This window comes from Corylus avellana, chromosome ca7, assembly GCF_901000735.1.
Source record: "Corylus avellana chromosome ca7, CavTom2PMs-1.0".
In the NCBI taxonomy this organism is placed as follows: Eukaryota; Viridiplantae; Streptophyta; class Magnoliopsida; order Fagales; family Betulaceae; genus Corylus; species Corylus avellana.
In genome coordinates, this window is record NC_081547.1 from 2,563,743 (window position 1) to 2,588,704 (window position 24,962).

The window sequence follows — 24,962 nt, forward strand, 5'->3', positions numbered from 1 at the left end:
TATTATACAACCCTTTTTTTTTTCAAACTTAACGGGGAATTCATCCATTCACTATATGGAGATGGTTGAAATAATAAATTTTATCATTTTTCTTTTTAGAATAATTATAAATCTAGCAGGATTTTTGGGAATATGAGATTTTCATGTTTGGTTTACACCTGGCAGTATGTAGAAATTATTTATTTTTCCCATAATATCATAATATTTATGTTGGAGAGAGAAACACCAAATGAGTCAAACAAGAGTATATATATATATTAAGACACCACTTCTAGCCCAAAGCTTATGAACTTGGGTCTATATATATATATATATAAAATGGCCCTTAGAAAGGGTTGTATGGTTGAGAATGCAGTAGTGAGGAAATGTAGGCAAAGAAAGCCAAGGGAGGCTTTGGTTTGTGGCCACATCTGGCAGTGGATGGTCGTGTCATGCTCAATAACATTTGGACACGTGCACATGTTGTTGAGTTAACACCAATTATGAAGTCCATTTTTGTTTGGTTACATTTAATTTAGATATGCCTTTCTGTCTTTTAATACTTCATTCTTTTGTTGTTCTTGTTCCACGAAATGTTATGGAAAATTTGAGACATTGTGAGATGGACATATGCACCCTCCATAAAAAGCTTTACTATTAATATTACGTTGACGATTTCTCATCGGAAAAAAACCAATTCATTGCATGATCTTTTACTTGAGTGAAATTTAGTTTCTGCTTAAAAAAAAAAAAAAAAAAAATCTGGAGTAGGCAAGGCAACTATGGAAACTGCACATGCAAAACTTCTTCCATTGATAAGCTACAAAAAATTGCTTTATGATTAAAGTTTTTGAGTTTTGGAATTTAGCTTATCGATCTTGTTCGTCAATGAGGGATAGCAGGCCGTTATGAATATAAAGTTGAATGAAACCTTCAACCTATGTTCACGGCCACCCGTGAACGCAAAAGGAACCATTTTGTTCTTTCGCCAAATGATTATGTTAACTGTGTAATTAACCGATTCGTGTAATGTAATGGGATTAGAATTTCAAGTTGTTGTCATGTAGAATACTTCCATTTTAATCCTTTTATTGAGATAACCTTTTCAATTAAACAGGAACTGCCAAAAGTAGCGAAAATTATCCTCAACAACCTTAAACGATATGTTATACCAAAGAAAAGTTACAGTTAAAACTATTTAACAACTCACTGACATCTGTCAACATTATCACTCTTTAGGAAAAACCAAACATATGCATCGACATCTGTGTAGAGGACTGGCCCATTACATATAGGGGCTGCTGCCCCAACCCGGTTTTCTAAGAGAGAAAAGTCCAACTAGATTGTTGCTGGTACTCGGTCTCGGCTAACCTTCAAGAATCCAGTCGACCCGGATAAGAAAAATACCCGTTCATGCTCTCAGGGAAAAGGAGAAGAACAAAAAACCCAAATAGTTCATGGGCAACTGGATTGTAGGAGAAACAACACCGCGCAAGGAGCATAGGAAAACTGATGAGAACAAGGTCCATACCCTAATCTTTAGGCCCAAACATCCACTGCAAACCTAGACTAAAATGTATGCAGTTGCAGTGTTTATTGGACACCATATATGGAACTAGCAGATTATAGATCAGTGAGTCATTTACCGTCGGAATACCAGAAGGATTTCACTTTCCATCAATCTAAAAGGTTAATGTCATCCAATTGGATTTGTCGAGCCTTTCCTCTAGGAATTTTGAGTTCTGTTTCATTCATATCTCAAGAGGTCAAAACAACTGAAGAGAGTATATGTTTGTTTTTCCTTATTCAATTTCATTAAAAAGCGCATTTGCGCAACCAAATTCACATTTAGTACACCAGAGAAATACCTAACCAGAAGATTTTTTTTAAAAAAAATCTCCAAAGCTAGAAAAATGAAAGCAATCCAGGGCAGCCGCCTATTGGTAAAGGGTATTGAAGAATGCAGCTTTTAAACGTCTATGTTACAGAAGGAGAGGGGCAGTTCACAACTTGGGAGCACACAAACAATATAAAAAGTTTACAGAAACCTAATTGGTCAAATGAAATTATATAATTCAATATAAAATGACAGTTCCATTATAACTCGAGAACATGGCACACCATCCTACTTGCAAACCAAACTGAGTTTTTAAAGAGCAAGGTCAGCCTGACCAAGAAAAGAAGACAACCATCACTTGACAAGCATCTACAATTTGATCTATTGCGTACGCATTCTGCTGCTTTCTGCATTTCTTATGGGATAAAAATACGGATGGGCCTGCGAGACATCAACAACAGTTACTGTAGAAAGTAAAGGGGTACCGAATTCGGCTGTGTATCATACTTTTAACAGTTGCCAAACACTCCACATTCAAGTGAAACAGACAAAAACACAGCAGACAGAGTTATTAAGAGCTGATAGCATTAAGAATGAACAAGGCAATGCTAAGTCCACACCAGACTGCTTAATCTGAACAAAAAAATGACTGAATCCGAACAAAAAATGACTGAACAACCAAATAAAAGAAACAACAGACTGATGATAGCCTCTGAAAGCAATATATATGTGAGTTGTGTATAGTTAACTGTGTTTCTGGCTGAGTAGTTAAGTACTGGGCTTTACCATTGCTTCTTTTGCAGTAGGCCTCTCTTGGTGATCATACCGTAGCAACTTGTCTACAAAGTCAACAGCCTCCAAAAAGTAGAAAGAGCATGTATTAAAGATAGCACTTAAAAACTTGGAAAAGAGCAAAATAATTTCACTCATTATCAAGATATCTACCTCAGGAACCGCCAAATGTTGATTATCAACATTAATGAACTTTGTCCATGGTTTCCGGCTATGCCTAATTCAGTTCAAGAACAAATATTTGTCTGTGTTAAAACTAATGATGCCTGGTAAAACAACATCAAATAAAATAAAATAAAAAAGGATAGAACCATGATATTGATCCCAACCTGCCCACTAATGCTGCAAGGTGAGGGTCTAACTCTATCCGGTATTTGTTCAGATAAGTATTTAATTCATCTGTCCCAAGCACCTGTTGTAGAAGAAATACAAATACAAACTTTCAATTAGACCGACCTGAAAGTAAATACAAACCGAGTTGTAAATATTTCATTCTAAGGTTTCACAAACACATTAAACAAAAATATATAATAAAATTTCTATAAATACCCAGCCATCAACTAACCCTAAGGGGTAGTTCAATCGACTGAGAACCACGCCTCATAAAGCGAAGTTTATTAGTTTGAATCTCCCTTTCCCCCTTTCACTGGGGCCAATTACTTAATATTAATAAAAATAAATAAAATAAAATAAATCAAAAAATATGTTTAAACTTCAGAAGAAAACTACACATACCTTAGCAATTTTGACCAGCTGATCATAATTATCATGCCCATAGAAAAATGGCTCCTTACGAAATATCTGTACAGCACAAGCCTCCATAATAAGCATGACAATAAAGAGCATCATGTACCATGACTAGGTACCATACTTTGAAACATCCTGCCATCTGCCACTCATTGATGAATAGGCAAGCAGATCAAGATCCACTCATCTATACACATCAATAAAAATGCAACCCCATATATCTATAATACTAATCCTTGGAAACAGCCATTGCAGACCATTCAATAAAGGTTCCAAAGTGCACTATGTTATAAGAAAATAATTAGAATGAATGTTGACAGAGAGGAGGCCCCTCACTTGATCCAGACCACTTGTGCACACACCACAATGACTGAACATCAAGGAGGATTTCAAATATAAAGTGCCTCGGTATGATACACTAAAGCCTACATCCACAATGCATAGAGATCTGGCCTACAAAATCGAAATAAAATTGGTGGGAAAGTGCTCACCATTCCAGCAAACATACAACCAAGGCTCCACAAGTCTAAAGAGTAATCATAGTCTTGCAAATCAACAAGGAGCTCAGGACCTTTAAAATATCTGCAAAACAAAGGTGAATTGAAGAGAGAAGAATGACACCTATCAATTTAAAGAAGAAAATTGTACATACAACACAGAAACATAAATAAGCGTAAATGAAATATCATCAAACTTCAACCCAGTAGACATTGCACAATTTTGAACTAAGTAGCATCATCTAATTTTAACAATTATTAATTTTCTAATTCTCAAATTCTTTAATTCATTTTCTCTGGTCCCAAGAGGATTAAAATTAAAGAAAAAAAAAACTTGGGTCTCTAATTTGACCTTTTATCCCATTACTCCTAAGGGTTTAAAACACATCCAATCAATCCATTCATTGGATTTTTTATCGGTGAACAATGACATGTAGGCTGATAGCCATGTCATATCCAATCAAATTTTGACACATGTACACACGTTTGACTCAGCACTGCCACACCAAAAAATTTAAAAAAAAAAAAAAAAAAAAAAAAAGAAGAGAGAAAAGTATAGAAAAAAAGAGAAGCGAAAGAGAGGTGGTCCAACCAGCCCCTTGGAGGATGGCAAGCCATCCCCAAAGGCCTGATAGGGGTTGGCTAAACCACCCCCAAACTACAAAGGGGGTGGTCAAAGTTTCAAACCACCCCCAAAGGCCAGGGCCTCCGAAGCTGACTTTACTTAAAACTGACTCTATTTCATTAGTTACCCACAAAGAAAGAAAGTGGTCTCCTTTGCCACTCCAAGTAATATAAGTGATCTCCTTCGCCACTCCAAGGACTAGACTAGAAAGTGAACTCCAATGACTAGACTCACAAATCCATAATAATGAATTTTGCAGCAGGAAATCCATGATATATATTCCTCAAATCTGCGATTATTCAAAATTGTTGCTAATTCATAATTGCAAATGAACATTTAAAAGCAATTTCCTTTGCCATCCCATGTATAATTTACACAAATAGATGCATGCTAAGATGCAAATATCATTTAATTTCTAGATGGAAGAAACCAAAAGGAAAATACAATAGGGCAGTTTTGAAAAAAGAAAAAGAGAGGCTCAGAAACAGAAATCACCATCTTTCCAGAAAAAATATAAAGGCGAACCTTGAAGCAACACGGACATTATATTCTTTCCCTGGATGATAGAATTCTGCAAGGCCCCAATCTATAAGACGAAGCTTACGCTGTTCATGATCAATCATTACATTATGGGGCTTCACATCTCGATGCATAATACCTTGTGAGTGGCAATAATCCAGTGCCTAAAAATACAATAAATAGAAATATGAGATTCTCCCAAGTTATTAAATCAAGGTGCACGTTTGAATTGACGAATTTGAGAAAAAATAGACATTAAACAAAATAGGGGTACAGGGCAGAGATCTAACTACACACATAACACACCAAACTCCAAACCATAAACAATTCCCATCCAAGCCCTAACATGAGATATAACACCCTACTGCCCCAAGTCAAAACCATTTGCATTCAGAAACTTTCTAGATGCAATCTAATCTCAACTTTGATTTCAAATCAAATCTTCCAAAAAAAACAAATTCATCACGAAATCTCAAAGAAGTTTAGTTCACATTAAATTAGATTCTAAGAAAACCTGAAACAACAAAGATCAAAACCAACAAACTAAAACAACTTAATTATCTCATTTCTTTGAGAAACTCCAATTTAAATTTTTCCAAATCTCAATGAGAGAGACAGAGAGTTGGATGATTTTTGAAGATTTGGTGGTATTGTGATTCCATGAAGGAAAAATGACTAAAGAGAAAACACAAACCAATGAACTACTGGCCTGGTTAATACTAATTTGGTGGTACTACTAATTGTATTGGAGCTACTTCTAGTATCCCAACTCGCAAGTAAAATTCGCCATTGAACCTGAATCCAATCCTTAACATTCCTCAGGGCTGGTGCTATTGAGCCCCCATGACTCTAGTCTTATTTCTTCCCTATTATTTAGTAACTTTTTAGCATGAGAACAGACCAAGCCCGAAATAGAAGGGTAAAGCTTGGACCTAGTTCAATTTGGCCTAGTTTAGGCTTATGTATACATATAAATTCAAACACACACACACACATAAGAAAGGTCTGTAAAACAAATCAAATTACTCATGAATAGTTCAAGTTCAACTCATTAAGATGTTTATTTGGAAGCATTTATTAATTAACAAACCAAGCTCATATTAAAAACTTGAAGCTCAATTATTTTGGCAAACCAAGTTTGAAGTGTCACAGACTCACAAGCTTGACTCAATAGGTTCATAAAAAACTAACAGTTATATTTTGTTATCACCAATATATGAAAATTCAAAGAAAATTTAGGCAAAGAAAACATTTTTCATGTTTTATAAAGAATTACTACTACTTAAGTGTAAATAAATCAAAAAGTTATTAAAATATTTTATACCATATCTCGTTTAATTGGTAAGAGTAGCCCAGGCTCAATGGAATCAGGTGCAAAGAATCTCAAGGGCTAGATTTGGATTTAAAAGTAGATCCTGCCCATGATTTGGGGTATAAGAACTAACTCCAATATGATTAGTTTTTCGAGAAGTAAAGAAATAACTACAATATGATTAGCTATAAAGAAATGAGATCTAACCCAACCCATGGTCCCTCAATTATTTATTTATTTTCTCTCATCCTTTTTCTTTCATGAAATCCCAGCACCACAGAAATTTCCAAAAGCTTCAAACTATCATTCAGGGAAAATTAAAACCAGTTTCTCTAAGAGGTCAGATACTTAATCTTGTTTTACCTCGTTGATTTTGATCTTTGTTGTTTTTGGATTTTCTTGGAATTCAATGTGATAGTATGTTGAATAAATTATATTATGGATTTCATTTCTGGAAGATTTGAAATTATCGTTGACATTGGATTGGATCTTGAAAGTTGCAGTTCTGATTGGTTTTGACTTAAGGTAGTAAGGTCTTTTGTTTTGTGTTAAGGTTTAGATGGAAATTGTTTCTTGTTTGGGATTCGCTATATCATTTGGGGGATTTACCTTTTTTTCTTTGAACTGCATATTTTTTTTGTTTGTGGGTTTGTTGTCACGTTACTTTGGTTTTGTTGTTACGTTCTTCTAGGGTCAACATCTTTCTTGTTCCTATTTGAATCTTGCTGTTTGTTCTGTCTTATGTCTTCACTTCTTGAGGGATTTTTAACTGCATCTTGTTTTCTTGATCCCTGTTCCTCTTTATATTATTTTATGCTTTTATGTTTAGCTCTAACACATTGGTGTAGTCAAATTTATAGAATTTTTTACTTTCTTTCTTGCATCTTGTGATCATTCCATGTTTTTTGCTTTTCCATTCTTTTCCCTATAAAATCTGAACCAATCTAGAACATCTTGGCTCTTTAGTTTTTTCAGCACCCTGCTTGGTTGCTGAAATAAAGTTTTAAAAGAAAAGATGATTCAGTTTAACCACATCATTGAAGAATCTAGCCCCAGATTCCAAGCCCCAAATGATAAAAGGAAAATTCTGGACAAAATAGAAAGAGAACAGTAAGCTGACCTTCAGAAGCTCATAGATGTAATATCGAATATCATAGTCAGAGAGTGTTGGATAAAGCACTTTAAAATCTGTATTATTCACATGTTCAAATATAAGACTTGGGGTCTTCGATTGCTGGTCTCTAACAATATCAAGCAGCTTCACAATATTAGGCCCGCCACACAGATTCTGCAGTATCTTTATCTCCCTCTTGATCTGTTTTTTTTTTTTTTTTGGGAGGGGGGCAGGGGGAATAAAAAAAATAAGTCTTGACACAGTGATTCAATAGACCAAGCTATAAAACAAAGGGGGAAAAAAAAATAAACTCCATAAGCATCATGGACACATATATCCATTCACAAATTTAGTTTGACCAAAAAATGACAAGGTTACATCCATCAAACAAAACTGTAGATTTAGATCTGTTTTCGACATCCATACAAGTTGAACACTTGCATGAGAAATCTCAATAAAAAATCCTCAAAATTATCATTTATGAGAGTAAAAGCAGAATGTCATAACCCAGCTGAAGCACCATCCATGGTCTATACAGAAGTCACATAAATCACTACAATGAAAGCCATACATTAAGTGTAATAACTTGGATGGATTGCACATGACTAATTCATAGTCCTGCGTTAACCAAAACAAAATTTATACAATATTAAGATAGAAAGTTAACAGAGGATCAAACTATCAAAATGGCTTGGTGATACAGAAGCAGTGTTGTGCCCACATGAGAGATTATGGTAGATTCATCACCATATCACGTGTTTATGAATACATTATCCTTCACTAACCATGGTCCGGTATTCCCTTGTTCCCTGTATTGGTTATGTTCTTCACTTCTTGTCTAGCAGAAACTAATCGAGGGCTTTAAAAGTAATCAATGGTTCAAATTCAGGACCTGAATTCTACGATCAGAAAGTGCAGAATAACACAGGTTACAAACAACAAGTACACCAAATCAGGCGCGATGACAAATGCATTAGCATTGAAACGGCATAAATCAACGAAATTCTATATATTTTTTTGATATATATATAACAACATTGATATGATGAAAAGCCTGCAATAAGAAGCAGAGTCTATGATTGACTCGTTGTATAATCCAATTGCAATAAGAAAGCAATGAAACTCCTAACCATACATTAGAAGCCAACGACAACAATGCCGCAACTCACCTTCTTCTTCTTCACTGGTTTGAGAATCTTAATTACACACTTCTCGTTATCGGTGCAGTGAACACCCTCAAATACCTCGCTGTATTTTCCCCTCCCAACCTTCCTCACCACCTCATAGTCATCCTGCTCCCTGTACAATTAACCAATACGACATATACACCGTCAAACACAAACAAAACCCCAGTTCCACCGTAAAATAGCAGCCAATTTCGAAACTCCAAACCCTAAATACAAATACATAGAAGGCTATTACAAGAATTATACAATAACGCATATGTCAAAAGGAAGAGGAGAAGTACCCCCATTGGACAGTGAGGGACTCGTAGTCCCAGTAGTCTTTGGGGCGAATCACGTTGACATCGGCGTAAACCCTAGCCTTGGAGGGGGCGCCAGGCCGACGGACGGCCTTTCCGATCTTCTGCGCCAGGGTTTCGGAGAGCGTGGGTAGCGGGCGGTTGCGGCGGACCGAGGGGCTGTGATGCTGTTGCTGCTGTGGGCGAGACAGCGGGGTGGCGGAGGCGGCGATGCGGCGGAGCAAGAGGGAGGGATAGGATACGGACGAAGAGAGGGGTGGCGTGAAGAAGAGAGAGAAGAGGTGCCTGTGGAGGTTGAGGTTGAGGTTGAGGGCGTGATGGTGGTGCGAGAGAGTGAATTGGAAGGGCCTTATGGCCATCAAATCGTTGGAAATAAGGGGAAAAGGAGAAGTCAGGATGCCTCTCAAAGACTCTCATAACCCTCTGTCTCTGTCTCTCTCTCTTTTTTTTTCTTTTTTTTTTTCTTTTTTTTTTTTTCTCTCTTTCTTTTTTCCTCTTTTTCTTTTTAATTTAATTTGCTTTTTCTTTTTCTCTTTTCTTTTTTCCTTTTCATGTTTATAGATTGTTTATTATTGTGGCTTTTTTTATATATAAATGATATATGCATTTCAAGTTTAAACTATAATTTGCTCATGGTTTTTCTTTATATATAAATGATTTATTTATGAAACACAAATAACGTATTATCAGACAAATACATAGTATAAATGATTTTTTTTTTTTTTTACATGTCCACACAAGAGAAGAGATAATGAAATTCGAACTAGTGACCTCTGCTTCATGAGGCGTGATTCACAGCCGATTAAGCTACTCCTTATAAATAAATTTAATTATTTAGTTCATATTTTAACACACTCCTTGTGCTCAATGCTCATTATCTAAAATTAAATTACTTTCTTATTTTAAAATTTAAAATTGATATAAGAAATTAATTATTTAACTAATACTTTAATAATATTAATATAACTTTATTCCATTAATAAATCGACTCACGCTTTTTCTCATAGAGATAATTGGAATATTGGCTTTTCTATAACTTTTTATAAATAATATAAATATTATTACAAAATAGCCCCTCCATCGCATTTAACTATGAAGTGTGAACAAGCTAGTTAGCACTCTGCAAGTTATGGCAGACACTAGAGCCCACGGTATTCTCTCAGAAAGTACAAGAGATTTAGGTTTATTAATTATCTCTGGTCATACATTTGGACATGGCATCGTAAATATATCCCAAAATAATGCTTGAAAATACGAGCTGCGCGCGGCCGCTATCAATTGATCAAAATCATTCTTAATGGGGGATTGTGTACCACATTCTCCACACTCATAACTTATATATATCCACAAAATTGGTAAAGATAAAAATTTCTCAAAGTATCAACATATAGAATAATAATTTTCTGTATGAAAAAATTCATATGATTTCAACTTCTTAAGAAAATGTTCATGAGATTCGAGATGCTCACCTTCTTTTGTTGCGAACAAGTTTCAAGAACCACACAATCATACCACTCCATCGCACTTACGAAATATGTCATAGAAATATACCGTTAGAATATTATACTCGGAATATATTCTAATATTTACCTAATTGATTTATATAAGGGAACATAAATTAATTAGGTAATTTTTCATGTATAAATCAATTAGGTAAATATCATAATATATTTAGAATATATTCGGTTTATATTCTAACATATACATTGCATGAAAGATATATAAATGTTAAAAATCATTATTTTAACCATCTTTTACCTATTTTTGTATAGTGAATGAGTAAACTCACAATTAAATTTGTATGGAACCCATATGAGCCCACAAATCCAACAGTAAGTTCATTTGATTTGCAAAAAGTGATGGCTGAAAGGATGATGTATAACATATATATGAATGAAAGGTTATATATATTAGTCAGAATAGCATATTTTACCTATCTCCCGATAATGGATGACCAAAATCATTATTGAATTTGTGAGACCCACGTATGCGTCAACAAATCAAATAATGAATTTGCAAAAAGATATAGTTTTTTTTTTTTTTTTTTTTTGGAAATTGCAAAACGAAATAGTTGAGAGAATAATGAGTAACATGTTATTTTTATTCTTTTGTTAAGCTATTCAAACTAAAATATTCTAAAATTACAATATGACAAATAAAAATAGGATATTCTTCCATCAAAACTTACTCTAAAAATTGCTAAAAGCTCGATCCGCCTTTATCCAACGATAAATTGTCATATTTTTTTTGCTTTCCTTTTGACGCGATTCACATACAAAAAGTTTATCTATTAGCTCTAGCTAGCCCGCTACTTGTATTACAAAGAATTCGATAAGCATAAGAAACTTAATAGGTTCAGTAATATATATGCACGTTTTTAGAGTTATAAAATTGATTACAGAATTAGAAGGTGGGAGTTAATTAATTAGGGTAGCCATTAATTCTCCATCACTAAATAGAAACTCCCACATTTTTTTAAATCTACCAACCATTAATTCAAATTATCCCCATGACAATAAATTAAGATTTTAACCATTTATTTATTGATTAATATTAAAGTACATACGCCAATCCCTACACAAGACGGGATAGCTCTTCCCCTATCCGTAAACTCCACATGCCTGGGGTACGTGAAGGTGGAATTCAATCTCATGCAGGAAATTAAATCACATTCGCAAACCAATAGAGCCAATTAATCTGGTCAGACCAAAAGTAATAGCCATTGCCACCCATCCTCCGACCAACACCCTGAAAGAAGACTTCACCACCGGAGTCCTCCCTACCCGTGCTCCGACAGCGCCAAAAGCAACAAGTGCCGAGGTAGCCACTGTAACCACCACACCCAACCTCAGTCTATGCTCCCTTATAAATGCAGCCGCCAATAATGGAAGCACCGCACCAACAGAAAATGCAAGGGCTGACGCAAAAGCAGCCTGCACTGGATTAGGGAGCTGCTCCCCCTCAGCTTCTTCGTTACAATTATTCTCTCCACCAATTTTCATTGCCTTCTCCCTCTTCATCTGCGCCATCTCTATGTCCCTCTGGGTGTTAACGGAGACAAACTCCCCTATTGCCATGCTGCAAGCCCCTGCAAATAACCCAGCAAAACCAGCAAGGAGCATGGGTTTGATGTCTTCTTTGACAGACCCAACACCCATCATTAATGATGTTACAGAAACAAGCCCATCGTTGGCTCCCAACACAGCAGCTCGAAGCCATTGCGCTCTTTGGAAGTAGTCAACATTGTTATGATCATTCACATGAATAGGAATTTCTGTGTTGCTAGCCATGAGGAGATCGAAGCAAGATAATTGGCAATTATCGGAAAGGAATTAATAATATATATGAAAGGGAGCTAGCTGATTTCTCGTGGAGAACAAATGGCGATTGTGGAGGACATTTATAGAGTGTCAGAGTAAAAAACTGAAATAATTTCTCATGGTGGTTAAGATGGCCGGTGACCGCATGGCACGCTCGTTCAAAAGTAAAATTAAATATGCAGGTTTCTTATACGATGAACACTGAATCAATATCTAAGGTGGAATGCTGAATAGGGCAGCACCTAATTAAAGAGATAGAAAGATGAAGAGAAAAATATTTGCTTTGTTATTATTAAATGGAGGCGAGTGTGCACTCCACATAAAGTGAAATGTATATTCCATATCCGGGAAGATATACTTTTATTTATTTATTTTTTAGATACAATTGGGATTTGGCAACGAGGAGAGTGGTCAAGACGGGTCTTTCTTTATCTTGATACGAGTAGATAAAAGAAAAGCAAAAAAGATAAGAATGCTTTCATAACAATGATGAAAATCAGACCATTTAGTTGTTGGGTAGTCTTGGGCTTTTCTCAACCCCAAAAGCTAGTTCAAGAGGTGAGACATTCTGTCACACTTATAAATTGACCACCAGCCATTTTTACAACCAATGTGGGATAACCCCAACAATCTCCCTCTCACACATCGGGCCTTGGGTTGGAGCAGCGACAACCCGTTTCTCCCGTAGACTGTTAGGCTGAGATTTGTTGGTAAACTTAAGCTCTGATACCAATGTTTGATGGTGTTGGGCTTTTCTCAACTCTAAAAGCTAGTTTCAAATGTGAGGTTTTCCTTCACACTTATAAAGTGATCACTAGCCCATTCCACAACAGATATGGGATAACCCCAACAATCTCCCTCTTACACATTGGGCCCTGGGTTGGAGCAGCGACAACCTGTTTTTCCCGTGGACTGTTAGGCCGAGACTTATTGGTAAACTTGGGCTTTGATACCAGTGTTGAGTGGTCTTTGGCCTCTCTCAACTCCAAAAGCTAACTCAAGAGGTGAGGCTTTCCCTTACACTTATAAATTGACCACCAACCCCTTCTATAACCGATGTGGGATAACCCCAACAATCTCCCCCTCACACATCGGACACTAGGTCGGAGCAACGACAACACGTTTCTCCTGTGGACTGTTAGGTTAAGACTTGTTGATAAACTTGAACTCTGATACCAGTATTGGGTGGTCTTGGACCTCTCTCAACCCTAAAAGCTATCTCAAGAGGTGAGACTTTCCCTCACACTTATAAAATGACCACCAGCCCATTTCATAACTGATATGGGATAACCTCAACATTAGCATGTTCTCGGAGATTAGATATAGGCATTTTCCACTTAAGAGGCATGTCCAGGCTATCTCCCAATTTTTTTTTAAAAAAAAACCCTTAAAATGCGAAAAATACGTGAATGGACCCATAAAATTTCAAGCAGAGGGAAACCAGCCCAAAATTCATGCGGGCCTCGAAAGTGACAAAATTATACTCCATGGCCCAAACCCACATTCAGCCCACCCCATTATTAGACCGACACATTGGTCAAACGGTGATAAATTCTTTCAAAAATGGTTGGCTTTTACTACTTGTTTTAGTAAAAAATTTCGGCATTGGCCCCTACATTTCTACGTGACCCCGTGACCCCGTGACCCATCACCCATTCATGGAAATCTCGTGGGACAAACTAATTTCCCAAACAGCGTTATAGTGACTGCTCGTCCAATGAGGGAAGCACGAAATCAACCAAAGCCAGGATCTCGGAACTCGGAAGGTGGCCTCGAGTTCTGGCTGCTAGGCGTGATGGAAATTGCGTGGCCCAAACGTGTTTCACACACACGGGTGTTTTTCAGTGACATCGCGGTCAATATGGAAGAAGTGACCACAGCAAGACACCAACAAAAGCGGGAAACTTCGAATTAGGAAAAACCACTCCACCACACACCAACCTTGAATAAATGCAGTCTGAACCATACATTTTTAGGGTTTAGAAAAAAAGGCATACCAAGCGCTCGACGATTCTACGCAGTGTGGTGGTGCACCTCCGCGACGCCATGGACGATGTCAGGGAGAGCTCGGCGTGGGTCGCCAGCCACTCCTCCCACGTGCTCGTCGACTCCGCTGGTTCGTATTGAGCTGGTGGTTGTTTGGTACATAGCAATGCTGCGTCTGGATGGAGGTTTATGTGATTCTGTTCTTGTGCAGGGATTGAGAAAGTCGTGGGCAGTATTGGTCCTATCCCGAAAGTGGAATGGGATTTCGAAGGGATTCACTACTTTGACAATGGCCCGCTCACTGTTCAGTACCTGTTTGTTCTGGATGCTTTGAATTTCTGCTTTTGGCCTGGTATGCTTTGTTGTCTTCCACGGGGTTAGTTGTTATTGTTATGTTATACTATTTGTCACTGTGATTGTAGGTTTATGACATCTTTGAATTTGCGCCCTGTTTGGTTGCGTTCTTTGGGAAACTGATTTTTGAGCGACAAGAAATTTTGTGACGAACAGTTTTTTAATGTCTGCTTAATTGTGCTTTATTACATGGCTATAATTTTGCTGGGCTGATGCGTTTGGTTGACTTTGTAATTATATGGAAATTAGAAGACAATGGTATTTCATAATGGTATATGCAGACATTGATTCTAGTTCGTGCAGTTTAAGTAGCCAGATTATTCATACTATTGTGTGAATTAGTTGAGGCACAATTTGCGTAAGAATAAAACTTGGATATATTCCTTGGTGCTAAAAGATTTTACTGTTATAATTGTTAAATTATTACTTATCCGGTTATCCCAAAAGCTGAAGCTTATAAGATTTGTTTAATTTAATTTGTATTCTGGACTTAAACTTTGCTCAATAAGTAAGGCCAAGTGAAATACAAAGATAAAGTTTGAACTCAAAATCTTTGCTATGATATCATGGTAAATAACCACTAACCTTAAGAGCTTAAGTTGATAAGAAATGATGAATTAATAATTTAATAGTATTTCATAATGGTATATGCAGACATTGATTCTAGTTCGTGCAGTTTAAGTAGCCAGATTATTCATACTATTGTGTGAATTAGTTGAGGCACAATTTGTGTAAGAATAAAACTTGGATATATTCCTTGGTGCTAAAAGATTTTACTATTATAATTGTTAAATTATTACTTATCCGGTTATCCCAAAAGCTTAAGCTTATAAGATTTGTTTAATTTAATTTGTATTCTGGACTTAAACTTTGCTCAATAAGTAAGGCCAAGTGAAATACAAAGATAAAGTTTGAACTCAAAATCTTTGCTATGATATCATGGTAAATAACCACTAACCTTAAGAGCTTAAGTTGATAAGAAATGATGAATTAATAATTTAATTATTATTCTAACAATAATTGAATTGAATGTGCTTGTTAGAGCAGTTTGTTGTGGAAACAAGACTTTTTTTTTTCTTTTTTTTTTTTGTTTGAGTTTTCAATTTATTAACAAGATATTGAATTAAGGAATTTGCAACCAGCAAGGGGTACTTCTCTGTTCTATTCATTAAAAAAATAATAATAATAATTCTTGCTTTAGTTGATTGCTATATGGCTTGAACATTCCATCACATGAACTTGACCTTACCTGCATCAGTCAACTCAATATTATATGGGAAGTCATAAATGCATCTGTATTCAAGCTATGTAAATGCAAAAGGGTTGTTTCCCACGCTAAAATCTTTCTTCTTCTTCCTCCTCTTCATTTTTCTTTTTTTTTAAATTTTTATTTATTTATTTATTTTTAATTTTTTTAATTTGTTAATTTGCCCAATTGCTTACTCTGAACAGATAAGGATTTAAATTATGATAATTTGGCATCCGGGCTAAAGGCAGCTCTACAGAATGACAAATCTGTGTTTGATGCTGATCATCTGCAAAAGATCACCGGTATTATGTTTCTTCAACTTCGTATCTTTTTGTCATGCAGATGTACAACACAGTCATACACAACAGCGTCACATGTATAGCAACATGTCGAGGGTATCTTGTCATAAAAGAACCAGAATCAGAGTCTAAAGAAAAGAAAAAGACTCAGTTGGCACTATGAGTGTTCTCTTATTCTGACTTCCTTGGAGCCTATTATACGGTCAAACTACCTTTATAGCTGAATGTTTTCTATTCTTAGACTGGTAGAATTCATATCATTTTACACTGGTGTAGCTTCAATTGAAGAATATTGGATATAACTACAATTAAAGAAGGATTTCATATCAAGAGTGGTTTCCCTTCAATGGGGGGCGGGGAGGAATTTTGATGGGAAAGTTGTCCCCCATTGGTAGCCTACTATTCCCATTTGAGAAAAGAATGAAGCTATTAAAATTATGGGAGTAAGGCCTCTAACTAGGCAAGCTGAACCCGTCCTGTCTTTTCAAGATGCATTTGTATGTGGAGTGTATGTGTTTGGTCTGTGGAAATCTTTATGCTCTCAGAGATACAATGTTATTTTGTTAAATAGTTATGTAATGACATCAGTGTATGTTGTCAGGTCCTCAATTACGCGAGCTGTTGAGATGGCCTAGACCACTTCCTTTGGAGGATGAACGCATTCGTTTACTGCATGAGGTTAATTACCTTTACACTTACTGAAGTTTAAATTACTAAATTGTCACATCATGTGTTGTATGTTTCTTACCCTTGTTACTAATAGTACTTTTCAAGTCATATGGATCTACTTCTAGTAGCTTACCAGGAAAATCAGTTGTTTGATACAATCAAGTCTAATGCCCCTTAGGTTGGATTTGAATTGGAAAGAAGCTTTGACGGCAAAGCATCCAACCTGGTGAAGTCCTGTGGAAAATCGGCTGTGAAGCTTGTGGCTCTTGTTACCCGTCACTTTCCTGGTATCATTCATTCATTCTTTCTTTTGGTTGTGTCTGATTATTTTCTGTTGTAGATTCTCAGTTTGTTGAATACAAAACGATTTAAGATGGCTGTATATTACTATATTGCATGTAAAGCTGTATAATGATTCCTAATGTTAAACTGTACTAGGCTTTCGAGACCACTCACTTTACAAAGGCCACCAAGTATTCTTGTATAAAAGAGCTCAGATCTTTATAGCAGACTTATGGGGTGCATTCAAAGGCCAATCATATGGAGAATTCAATGACATTGGTTCAATCACTATAATGGCGGACTATATTGTTCCAGCAGTGCTTCGACAGCTCGGTGTCCTGAGATATAGTTCAACCCTTGCCAGCACTATTGAAGCCAATAGTGAAATATGTCCTGGCAGTGAGGAGGAAGTTGAACTACGAGCTTGCTCTGTCCATGCTGTGGAGAAAATGAGGGAATTGATCAGTATGAAATTAGGCAAGCCGGTATGGTTAATCTTTTTGTTTTTGTTTTTTTTCATTTTCAGTCTCTGTTCATTTATATGCACATGGAAGATTTATTTTTTCCTGTCCAAAGTTGAAAATGCTAAGTATACGTGTTTTCTTTTTTCCAATTTTAGTATTCTTTTCCCCTACTATTTTTCCTTCTTATGTTCTTATATTTCGATGTGTTTACTGCTATGCTGCCACACAATTTAATTAATTTAGAAACAAACAGAAAAGTGTACGTGTTTGTGTTAGTCTGTTAGATGATGATCTAGGGTGAAATGAACAAGCCATCACACTACAATCCATGATGCAATGATATCATGGAGCCTGACTACAGCATCTTTTAAAAACCACCAGTGATTAAGTTGGCGCAATGGTGGTAAGTTGGGATTTTGTTGCTATGTACAACAACATTTGAGATTAAGAATTCTTTCACATTTGTAAAACTAAGTACATTCACGATAGGCAAATACTGTAGAACAGTGTAGTTTGCTACTGGCAGAACTAAACCTGTTGCATTGGCTATTGTTAACCTCTTATTCAAATTCCTCCTTGCGATCTTATCGTTCTATATGGCATTTCTGTATCTCTTTTCATTAATAGAAATTGCCCAGTTGGTGTTAGCCCATGCATCGGATTTTCCATAACTTAGAGAACACTCCTTTTTTTCTTTGGAAAATCCAAGCAGGCCCTGGCAATTGGTGCTGAAAAGAACATATTTTGGTTCTTCTTCAGTACATAGGGTATCTTCTTTCATTATTATCTTCTAATTCTACAACTTCTTTCTTCAGGTGCTGAGCGTGGAGTTGGACCTGTGGCTCTGGGCTTCTGGAATTCAATGTTCATCTCTGCAACACCATCGGACGCTCTCAATATATTATTGAGTACATCTTACACCATGGTGGGGTTCTAGATTTAGTTAAAATTTTGGAATTGAAGTTATAGGTAATATCTCTGGACAAGTGTGATAACTGATCCATAGCACCCTTTTTGAACTTCTTCCTGGAGCCTTACAGCTTATGGAGGATACAACTTTGGTAGCTAATTTTTTGTTAATTTGCTACAAATGTACCAATGAATCGTTTAGTTTCAAATTGAATTACTTCAAGTTTTAACAAATGCTCTGCCTTTTTCCCCTGGGCATCACTCATATTATTATTTTAACTATGTGCAAAATTAATGGCGGCCTTGGAACTGTGGCAGCTGGCATGTATCACAAAATCCTAAGTCTTAAAAAGACTTACAAATATCATTTTGATCACCGAATAAGCCAACATTAAAAACTTTACGCTGGCAAACTAAAATTAGCACCTTTCAAGTACTTTAGTCTATTGAACAGAGCCTTCTTTTGTAGTAGAGGACATTGTTACGTCTAGAAGGGGTAAAACACCTTTAAATAGTGCCAATAACATAGATGCTTTATAGTTATGCAAGGAAAAATATAGAAATATACTTCAAGGAGAATGGTGATACTAATCATTTGTATCAGGGTAAAAGTTTGTTTTTGTTGTAGGCAATAGATATGCATAAATGCCTTGTTGGCGTAGAAGGTATCATTCCTAGTATCTCCTTGGCTTATTGAGCAACCCTGATAAGAGTTATGTTGAGGCGCTAGGGTTCCTTGTGACTGGCAAATTTCCATCATAAGTGCATTTTAGGACGTCTGGTTTCCGGACCAACCGGGGCCCGACAGGAACCTTACTGCTTTTTGGACGAATATCCTGCAGAGAGACAACTACACTTATAAAGAAGCAGATCTTACAACCATCCAATAGCTTAATATTTGATACCTATTTAACCTGAAAGCTTGTTCATGGTAAATCACTTTTTCACACCCTCAAAGATGGAAAAACCCATCTTTGGTGGATGTATGTTGAAAAATTAGAGGGAAATAGGTACCTGGTCAAAGATAGCTGTTGGGATTGCTAGGGTAGCACAAGCATTTGGGGAATCGACTATTCCAGAAATCCTTCCTTCGCACGGGCAGCATGAAAGCAGAAGATAGACCTGATAGTGACCATGATGTCTGCTACATCAGTAATGTAGTACAAACCTTATTTACCATCTATATCTATTTGGGTGCATCTCTGTGTGTGAATGACATTGTGCTGACTTATAGGAATCGTTGATATGATATGGAAAGAGATCTTGAACCTGCTCTTTGGAGTACCCAAATTTAGAGAGGTAGTCAATGGCATTGAGTACTGCTCGCTTGTAAGCAACAGTTGCGTCAAGGTAGTGTTGCCTCCCACTCTCATCAACACTGATGCCCTCAAATACCAACCATTCTGAGAACCTCGGCTCAACGGGACCTATCTCAAAGATCGGGTTCACATGAAGAGGAGTCGGACCCATTGGTGTAAGGTACTCTTTCATTCCACCTCTTATAAGTTGACACCTGAAATAACAAGATAACAAGAGATAACACCCTGGATAACCAATAAGCCATGAACAACGTAAGGAATAATAGAAATAGCTGTTTTGATACTTTTGCTCAATAAATTGGAGTCTTAAATGAAAGGAATAATTGAACTAATTATAATGAGAATGGATAATAATGGACGACACAATACCAGTGTCAAAATTGTTTAGCGAGAAGTAGTTTATGTGACTTGTTACTTAGCTGTTGATGTCAGTGTTAGTTTGTAGGTTATTGAGATGGGTAAAAATTGTGGTTGACATTTGGACTCTGTTTGTTAATATGTTTTGGATTTTTGTTTTGTTTTTGTTTGAAGAAGTGTTATGATACGACATAAAGGTAAAAACTATATTTGTGTATTTTAGGAACGTTTTATATATGCCTTGTTTCTTAATATTTTTCTTTTGAAAAGAGAACAAATTTTTTAACAAACGGAGCCGTTTGGCCTCTGAGAGCTGGTTGGTCTCATATAATTTTTAACAAAGTGAAATTTGAAGTGTTAGGTTTTTACAAGGATGTTTAAATAATTTAGCTCTTAAGATGTCTAAGAAAGTAAACCCTGCCTTGAGAATAGCAGTGACCTCTTAATAGCGTAGTATTTCTGTGACTGGTGTTTTCATGATTTTTTTTCTTCAATTGGAGTTCCAAATATATATATATATATATATATATATATATATATATATATAAGAAGTAACTTCTGCTATTCTTCTCTTCATTTAAGCGATGGGTCACATTGTTGCAGTCGTGCCAATGGTTGCTTCTTTAGCAAGAGTAGTTAACTGTCATACTTGTGCTTACTGATAGATTGTCAGTCACCTCTCTTTAATGATTTTGGAGATTAATTAATGGGGGTATACCGGCCCTGTGCTTCTGGTTTCTTAAACAATCACAATCGGTTCCCTCACTGAGCGTAACAACTTGGGGTAGGAATACAATCATTTTTGGGGTTTTAGCATGTTTGACACCTTGATTTTGTGGCAGTAACTCATTTTTTCTGCATTTGGAATTCCTTAAAATTAAAAAGCTCCTAATTTTAATATATGTATATTCAATTAATTCAAATCTGTTTTCACCATTTTTATGCTTTAAGATAGTAGTAACCATGAGAATATATTATAACTTCTTACCAATTGAAAAGGAAAAAAAAAAGAGAAAAAGAAATAGACTTGGAATTTTAATTGTTGATATTCATCATGTTATGTTGGGAAGTCTACTATTTTATATTTCTAATTATCATCAAAGGTGTTCAGAATAATTTTCCTAAGATAGAAATAGAAATGTTAAGAGATAAGGAATGTACTTGAGTTCTAGGAAACCACTCATCTCTATGGCCCCGCAGAATGAAATTTCACCATCACCCTGAGAGAAGTGCATGTCACCTGTGCTGAAATTTGCTCCATCTACAAAGACTGGAAGGTATATTTTTGAACCTCTACTGAGGTTTTTAATGTCACAATTTCCACCATTCTCTCTTCCTGGAATTGTTCTTGCAGCTTCCATAGCTATCTTTTCCCATTCCGGGGTGCCCCCTTCAATCTACATGACCATGACACATTGAATAACTACTTTGTGCTAACATTTGATACTAGAACTATTGTAAGTTCTTTCATTGTCACTTTGATACTCATTAGAATTCAGTGTATCATACCTTTCCAAGGAGGCAGCCTTTGGTTGTCGGTAGGTTTGCTAATGGTCGTGAATGCACAACCTCGCATAGCTTGAGAGTTTGGAGCCCGTTTTCTTCAAGCTCTCTTTCCCTTTCATTCCATATGTTGAGCAGTTCCATTGATGGGGCAGTTCCAATTACTCCCGGGTGAGTTAAACCCGGAAATCGTACCCCTGCTAGGCACAGCGCAAAGTATGAAATGCATCCTATTCATTTTCTCTGCGTAGTTATGAATACTTCAAGGGGAGTAAGGTTGAAAGTAGAAACTTTACCTGGTATGTGAGGAGAGTAGGCATATATTCCTTCAAAATACCAAATAGCTTTGGTTGCACAGGGAAAATGGTCAGTCAGGAAACCACCTCCATTTTCTCTGTCAAATGATGCTGTAAAGCCCCATTCATCACCAGGGAGAGGACCCAAGTTCAATATTTCAACTGCCAGAAGATCGCCCGGCTTGGCCGGTATCCCATCCTCGTCGACAACTCTGATCGGCCCACTGAGGTAATGGACCTGAGCCAGTTTCCAGACCACAATCATTACCTAAACTCAAAATGATCTTGCTCATAGGTTAATATGCTAGTCTCTCAAGAAGTGGTAGTATCTTGTTTATCAGATTGATGGCAACAATGACCTCTAGTCCTCTAGTCTAGGGATAGTAAGTTTCCCCTCATTAAATAGGTTGAAGTTCATACTTACAGTTGAGAGGTCTATGAATTTTATATCCAGTGAAGAATTATCATCTTTGATGACACCACCAGTCCAGTCTGCCATCTCCACTCTAAAGACCTCCCCAGCCTTGACCTCTGCAGCAGGGGGTATCTGAGGGTGCCAACGGTTGTGAAGAGGGAGTTTCTGCTCCCATGGCTTTTTTCTCAAGTCTATGGGCACCACCAGTCTTGGGGTTGGAGGAGCCATGGTTGAATAAGTGGAAGAGCAGAGAGCATGCGATTATCGTTTTGGACTTAATAGACTAATCGAGTGGCATCATTTGCACAGAGGAGGTTGACTTCCATGCATGCATGGGACCCATCACCAGTAGACGGTGGCGTCTCTGATGACGGATCGAGATTCCCATAAGTGGGAATCCTGACTTGGGCAATCGAGCTCGGTCTTACAGAAACACCACACAATTACTTACAATAAGGATTAATCTAGGGGATTTCGATTGCTCATTGGGAAAAATCTTTAGCACATATAAATAAAAACTATATGTTTACAAATTGAATGAGACTGAGGACCAACCATTTGGTAGACGACAAAAGAGTGACAATTTTTCCAAACGGTCCCCGGGTATCTCAAATCTATTGAAGTAGTGGTAAGAAACCGGTAATTGAGGGGAAACAATGACTAGTGGGTGTTTGCAATTAAAATCCGTACTTTGGCAGGAAAAATATGAACTTTTAAATCATGTCCAAGCGACCCATGTTTTTATTTCTTTTTATTTTTATTTTTTCAAGGTTCAAACTCACTTTCAGTTCAAAGATGTTGATCGTGGCGACCAAAAAGTTTATGTTAATATAAATAACTCTAGAGAATTCATGTCAATGTTAGGATTAAATAACCAATCATCGAAAAACACTCACCTACAAAGCACTTGGGAAATGAATTTTTATTTTATTTTTAGAGAAATCTAGCCAGGGACGCTAGGACTTGGAAGAGCCAAGGCGGATAGGGTCGGCCATTAAAGAAAGAACCATGCTAATCTTTACACGCGTATTTTAATTAAATTTTATGTTAGTAATTTTTTTTTTTTTTTTAAAAAAAAAAGATAAAGTCCACTTAACCTCCTCAAATTACCACCCCAATAATAATCTACTCTCCAAACTATCAATTGTGACAATTTACCTCCTAAACTATAACACAATGACAATTTACCCCAGTTTAAACAAAATTATAAAATTATCCTTATTAAAATAAAAACAAAAATACTAAAATTTATTATTATTATTTTTTTTTTCAAACTTTTAAGAGTATTTTTGTCTTATAAAAATTTTATAGGAGTAATTTTGTCATTTTTTAGCATTGAGGGTATATTATCATTGTTTTAGTAATTTGGAAGGTAAATTATTGTAATTGATAGTTTGGAGAGTAGATTATTATTGAGGTGGTAGTTTGAGGGGTTAAAGTGGATTTTAAAAAATAATAATAATAAAAAAAAAAAACTACTTAGAACACACTAATATACTTTTAAAAGTAAAAGAAAAAAAAAAAAGGTAATTATCTACGTAACGTAAGCATTTCCAGAAAGTATTCCTATTTATTCGTGCTCCTTTCTTATTTTATTTCGTACATACGTGTCTTATTATTATTGTTTTATTGTTATTATTAAATTTGTTTTATGCTCTGAGAATAAAACTAGGAAATGGCAAATAAAGGCTTGGTGTCGGTGGAGGAAATAAAGTATCTCCTAATTTTTTTACACTGACCCTGGCAAGAATTATAGAATGGCCCCTCAAACTTTTGAATTGACTAAATCGTCAACTGTATATGATAATCCTTCTACTATGGCCCTAATCATCTCTTGAATTTTCTCAGAGATCGATAAAGGTCGACAATTTTGGTTATAAAGGGCATGAGTTGGATGAAAAGAAGAAATAGAGAATTGTCAAACATTGTAGTAGAAAGCTAAAGAAAGAACTCACAATAGATGGGTCGGCATGCTTGATGTCCTCTGCAGTGTCGTCCTGTGTTATGCGGCCTCCACTGAAGTCTACCATCTCTACCCTAAAAACCTCTCCAACTTTAACCTCTGCAACCGGGGGTATGGCCGGGTGCCACCTGTTGTGGAGGGGAAGTTGCTGCTCCCATACCTTTTTCTTCACATCTATCGGCACAACCAGTCTCGGACCATATTTAGCCATGGCTCCGTCAAAATTCTGAGTCTCACAGTCTTGGTCTAGTTGGAGGCAAGGAAAGTTAGGAATCTTATTAAGGAAGACATTCTGCAAGAGTGAAGCAGAGACATATATGGGTCTGTCAAAATTCTCAGTCTTGGACTTGGCTTTTCATTTTGATATGGAAAGTTTTGACAGCCATGATAGGCACCATCTTCGGCTCTGTTTGCCAAATGGCCAAAATAAATAAATAAAAATACTATTTTCTCAAAATCACCCCAACTTTCTTATTTTGTATTTTTTTTGTTTTTTTTCCACCCAGAAAGTCTCTTAGGAATATCAATTGCTTTACACTTTTGTTTTGTTTCCATGTCAGTTGTTATTCAACTTTTCAATTCAAGAACGAAGATAGGCGAATCCAATGCAAAGTCACCTTTTTTCTTCAACTTCATTTTGGTTCACCTTTTATGTTGCATCTACAGTCGATT

The 24,962-nt window shown here is 36.3% G+C and overlaps 4 protein-coding genes across 6 annotated transcripts; 1 reads left to right on the plus strand and 3 right to left on the minus strand.

The window, feature by feature from the left end:
* Positions 1–1,760: 1,760 nt before the first annotated feature.
* LOC132186318 (casein kinase II subunit alpha-2-like) lies at positions 1,761–9,351 on the minus strand. Its single transcript, XM_059600227.1, has 10 exons — positions 8,891–9,351; positions 8,592–8,721; positions 7,429–7,623; positions 5,003–5,160; positions 3,847–3,937; positions 3,344–3,409; positions 2,938–3,020; positions 2,762–2,825; positions 2,603–2,671; positions 1,761–2,257 (listed from the first exon to the last, which is right to left on the minus strand). The coding sequence occupies exons 1-10, from the start codon at positions 9,262–9,264 to the stop codon at positions 2,198–2,200; spliced, it is 1,290 nt and encodes a 429-aa protein (XP_059456210.1). The 5' UTR covers positions 9,265–9,351; the 3' UTR covers positions 1,761–2,197.
* Positions 9,352–11,571: 2,220 nt separating this feature from the next.
* Positions 11,572–12,195, minus strand: LOC132186517 (vacuolar iron transporter homolog 4-like). Its single transcript, XM_059600497.1, has one exon. The coding sequence runs from the start codon at positions 12,193–12,195 to the stop codon at positions 11,572–11,574; it is 624 nt and encodes a 207-aa protein (XP_059456480.1).
* A 1,765-nt stretch (positions 12,196–13,960) lies between these two features.
* LOC132186255 (uncharacterized) lies at positions 13,961–18,660 on the plus strand. 2 transcript variants are annotated; one of them, XM_059600134.1, is made up of 7 exons: positions 13,961–14,341; positions 14,423–14,587; positions 16,018–16,116; positions 16,715–16,791; positions 16,961–17,069; positions 17,221–17,549; positions 18,344–18,660. In XM_059600134.1, the coding sequence occupies exons 1-7, from the start codon at positions 14,272–14,274 to the stop codon at positions 18,434–18,436; spliced, it is 942 nt and encodes a 313-aa protein (XP_059456117.1). In that variant the 5' UTR covers positions 13,961–14,271; the 3' UTR covers positions 18,437–18,660. The 2 variants fall into 2 exon arrangements, with proteins under 2 accessions (XP_059456117.1, XP_059456118.1); XM_059600135.1 differs by having other exon boundaries at positions 14,423–14,563.
* Positions 18,661–18,782: 122 nt separating this feature from the next.
* LOC132186254 (uncharacterized) lies at positions 18,783–24,701 on the minus strand. Of its 2 annotated transcripts, none has more exons than XM_059600132.1 (7): positions 24,283–24,701; positions 21,913–22,150; positions 21,623–21,813; positions 21,275–21,510; positions 19,707–19,950; positions 19,452–19,559; positions 18,783–19,273 (listed from the first exon to the last, which is right to left on the minus strand). In XM_059600132.1, exons 1-7 carry the CDS (start codon positions 24,499–24,501, stop codon positions 19,151–19,153), a joined length of 1,359 nt encoding a protein of 452 aa, XP_059456115.1. In that variant the 5' UTR covers positions 24,502–24,701; the 3' UTR covers positions 18,783–19,150. The 2 variants fall into 2 exon arrangements, with proteins under 2 accessions (XP_059456115.1, XP_059456116.1); XM_059600133.1 differs by lacking the exon at positions 24,283–24,701 and adding an exon at positions 22,337–22,712.
* Positions 24,702–24,962: the final 261 nt, after the last annotated feature.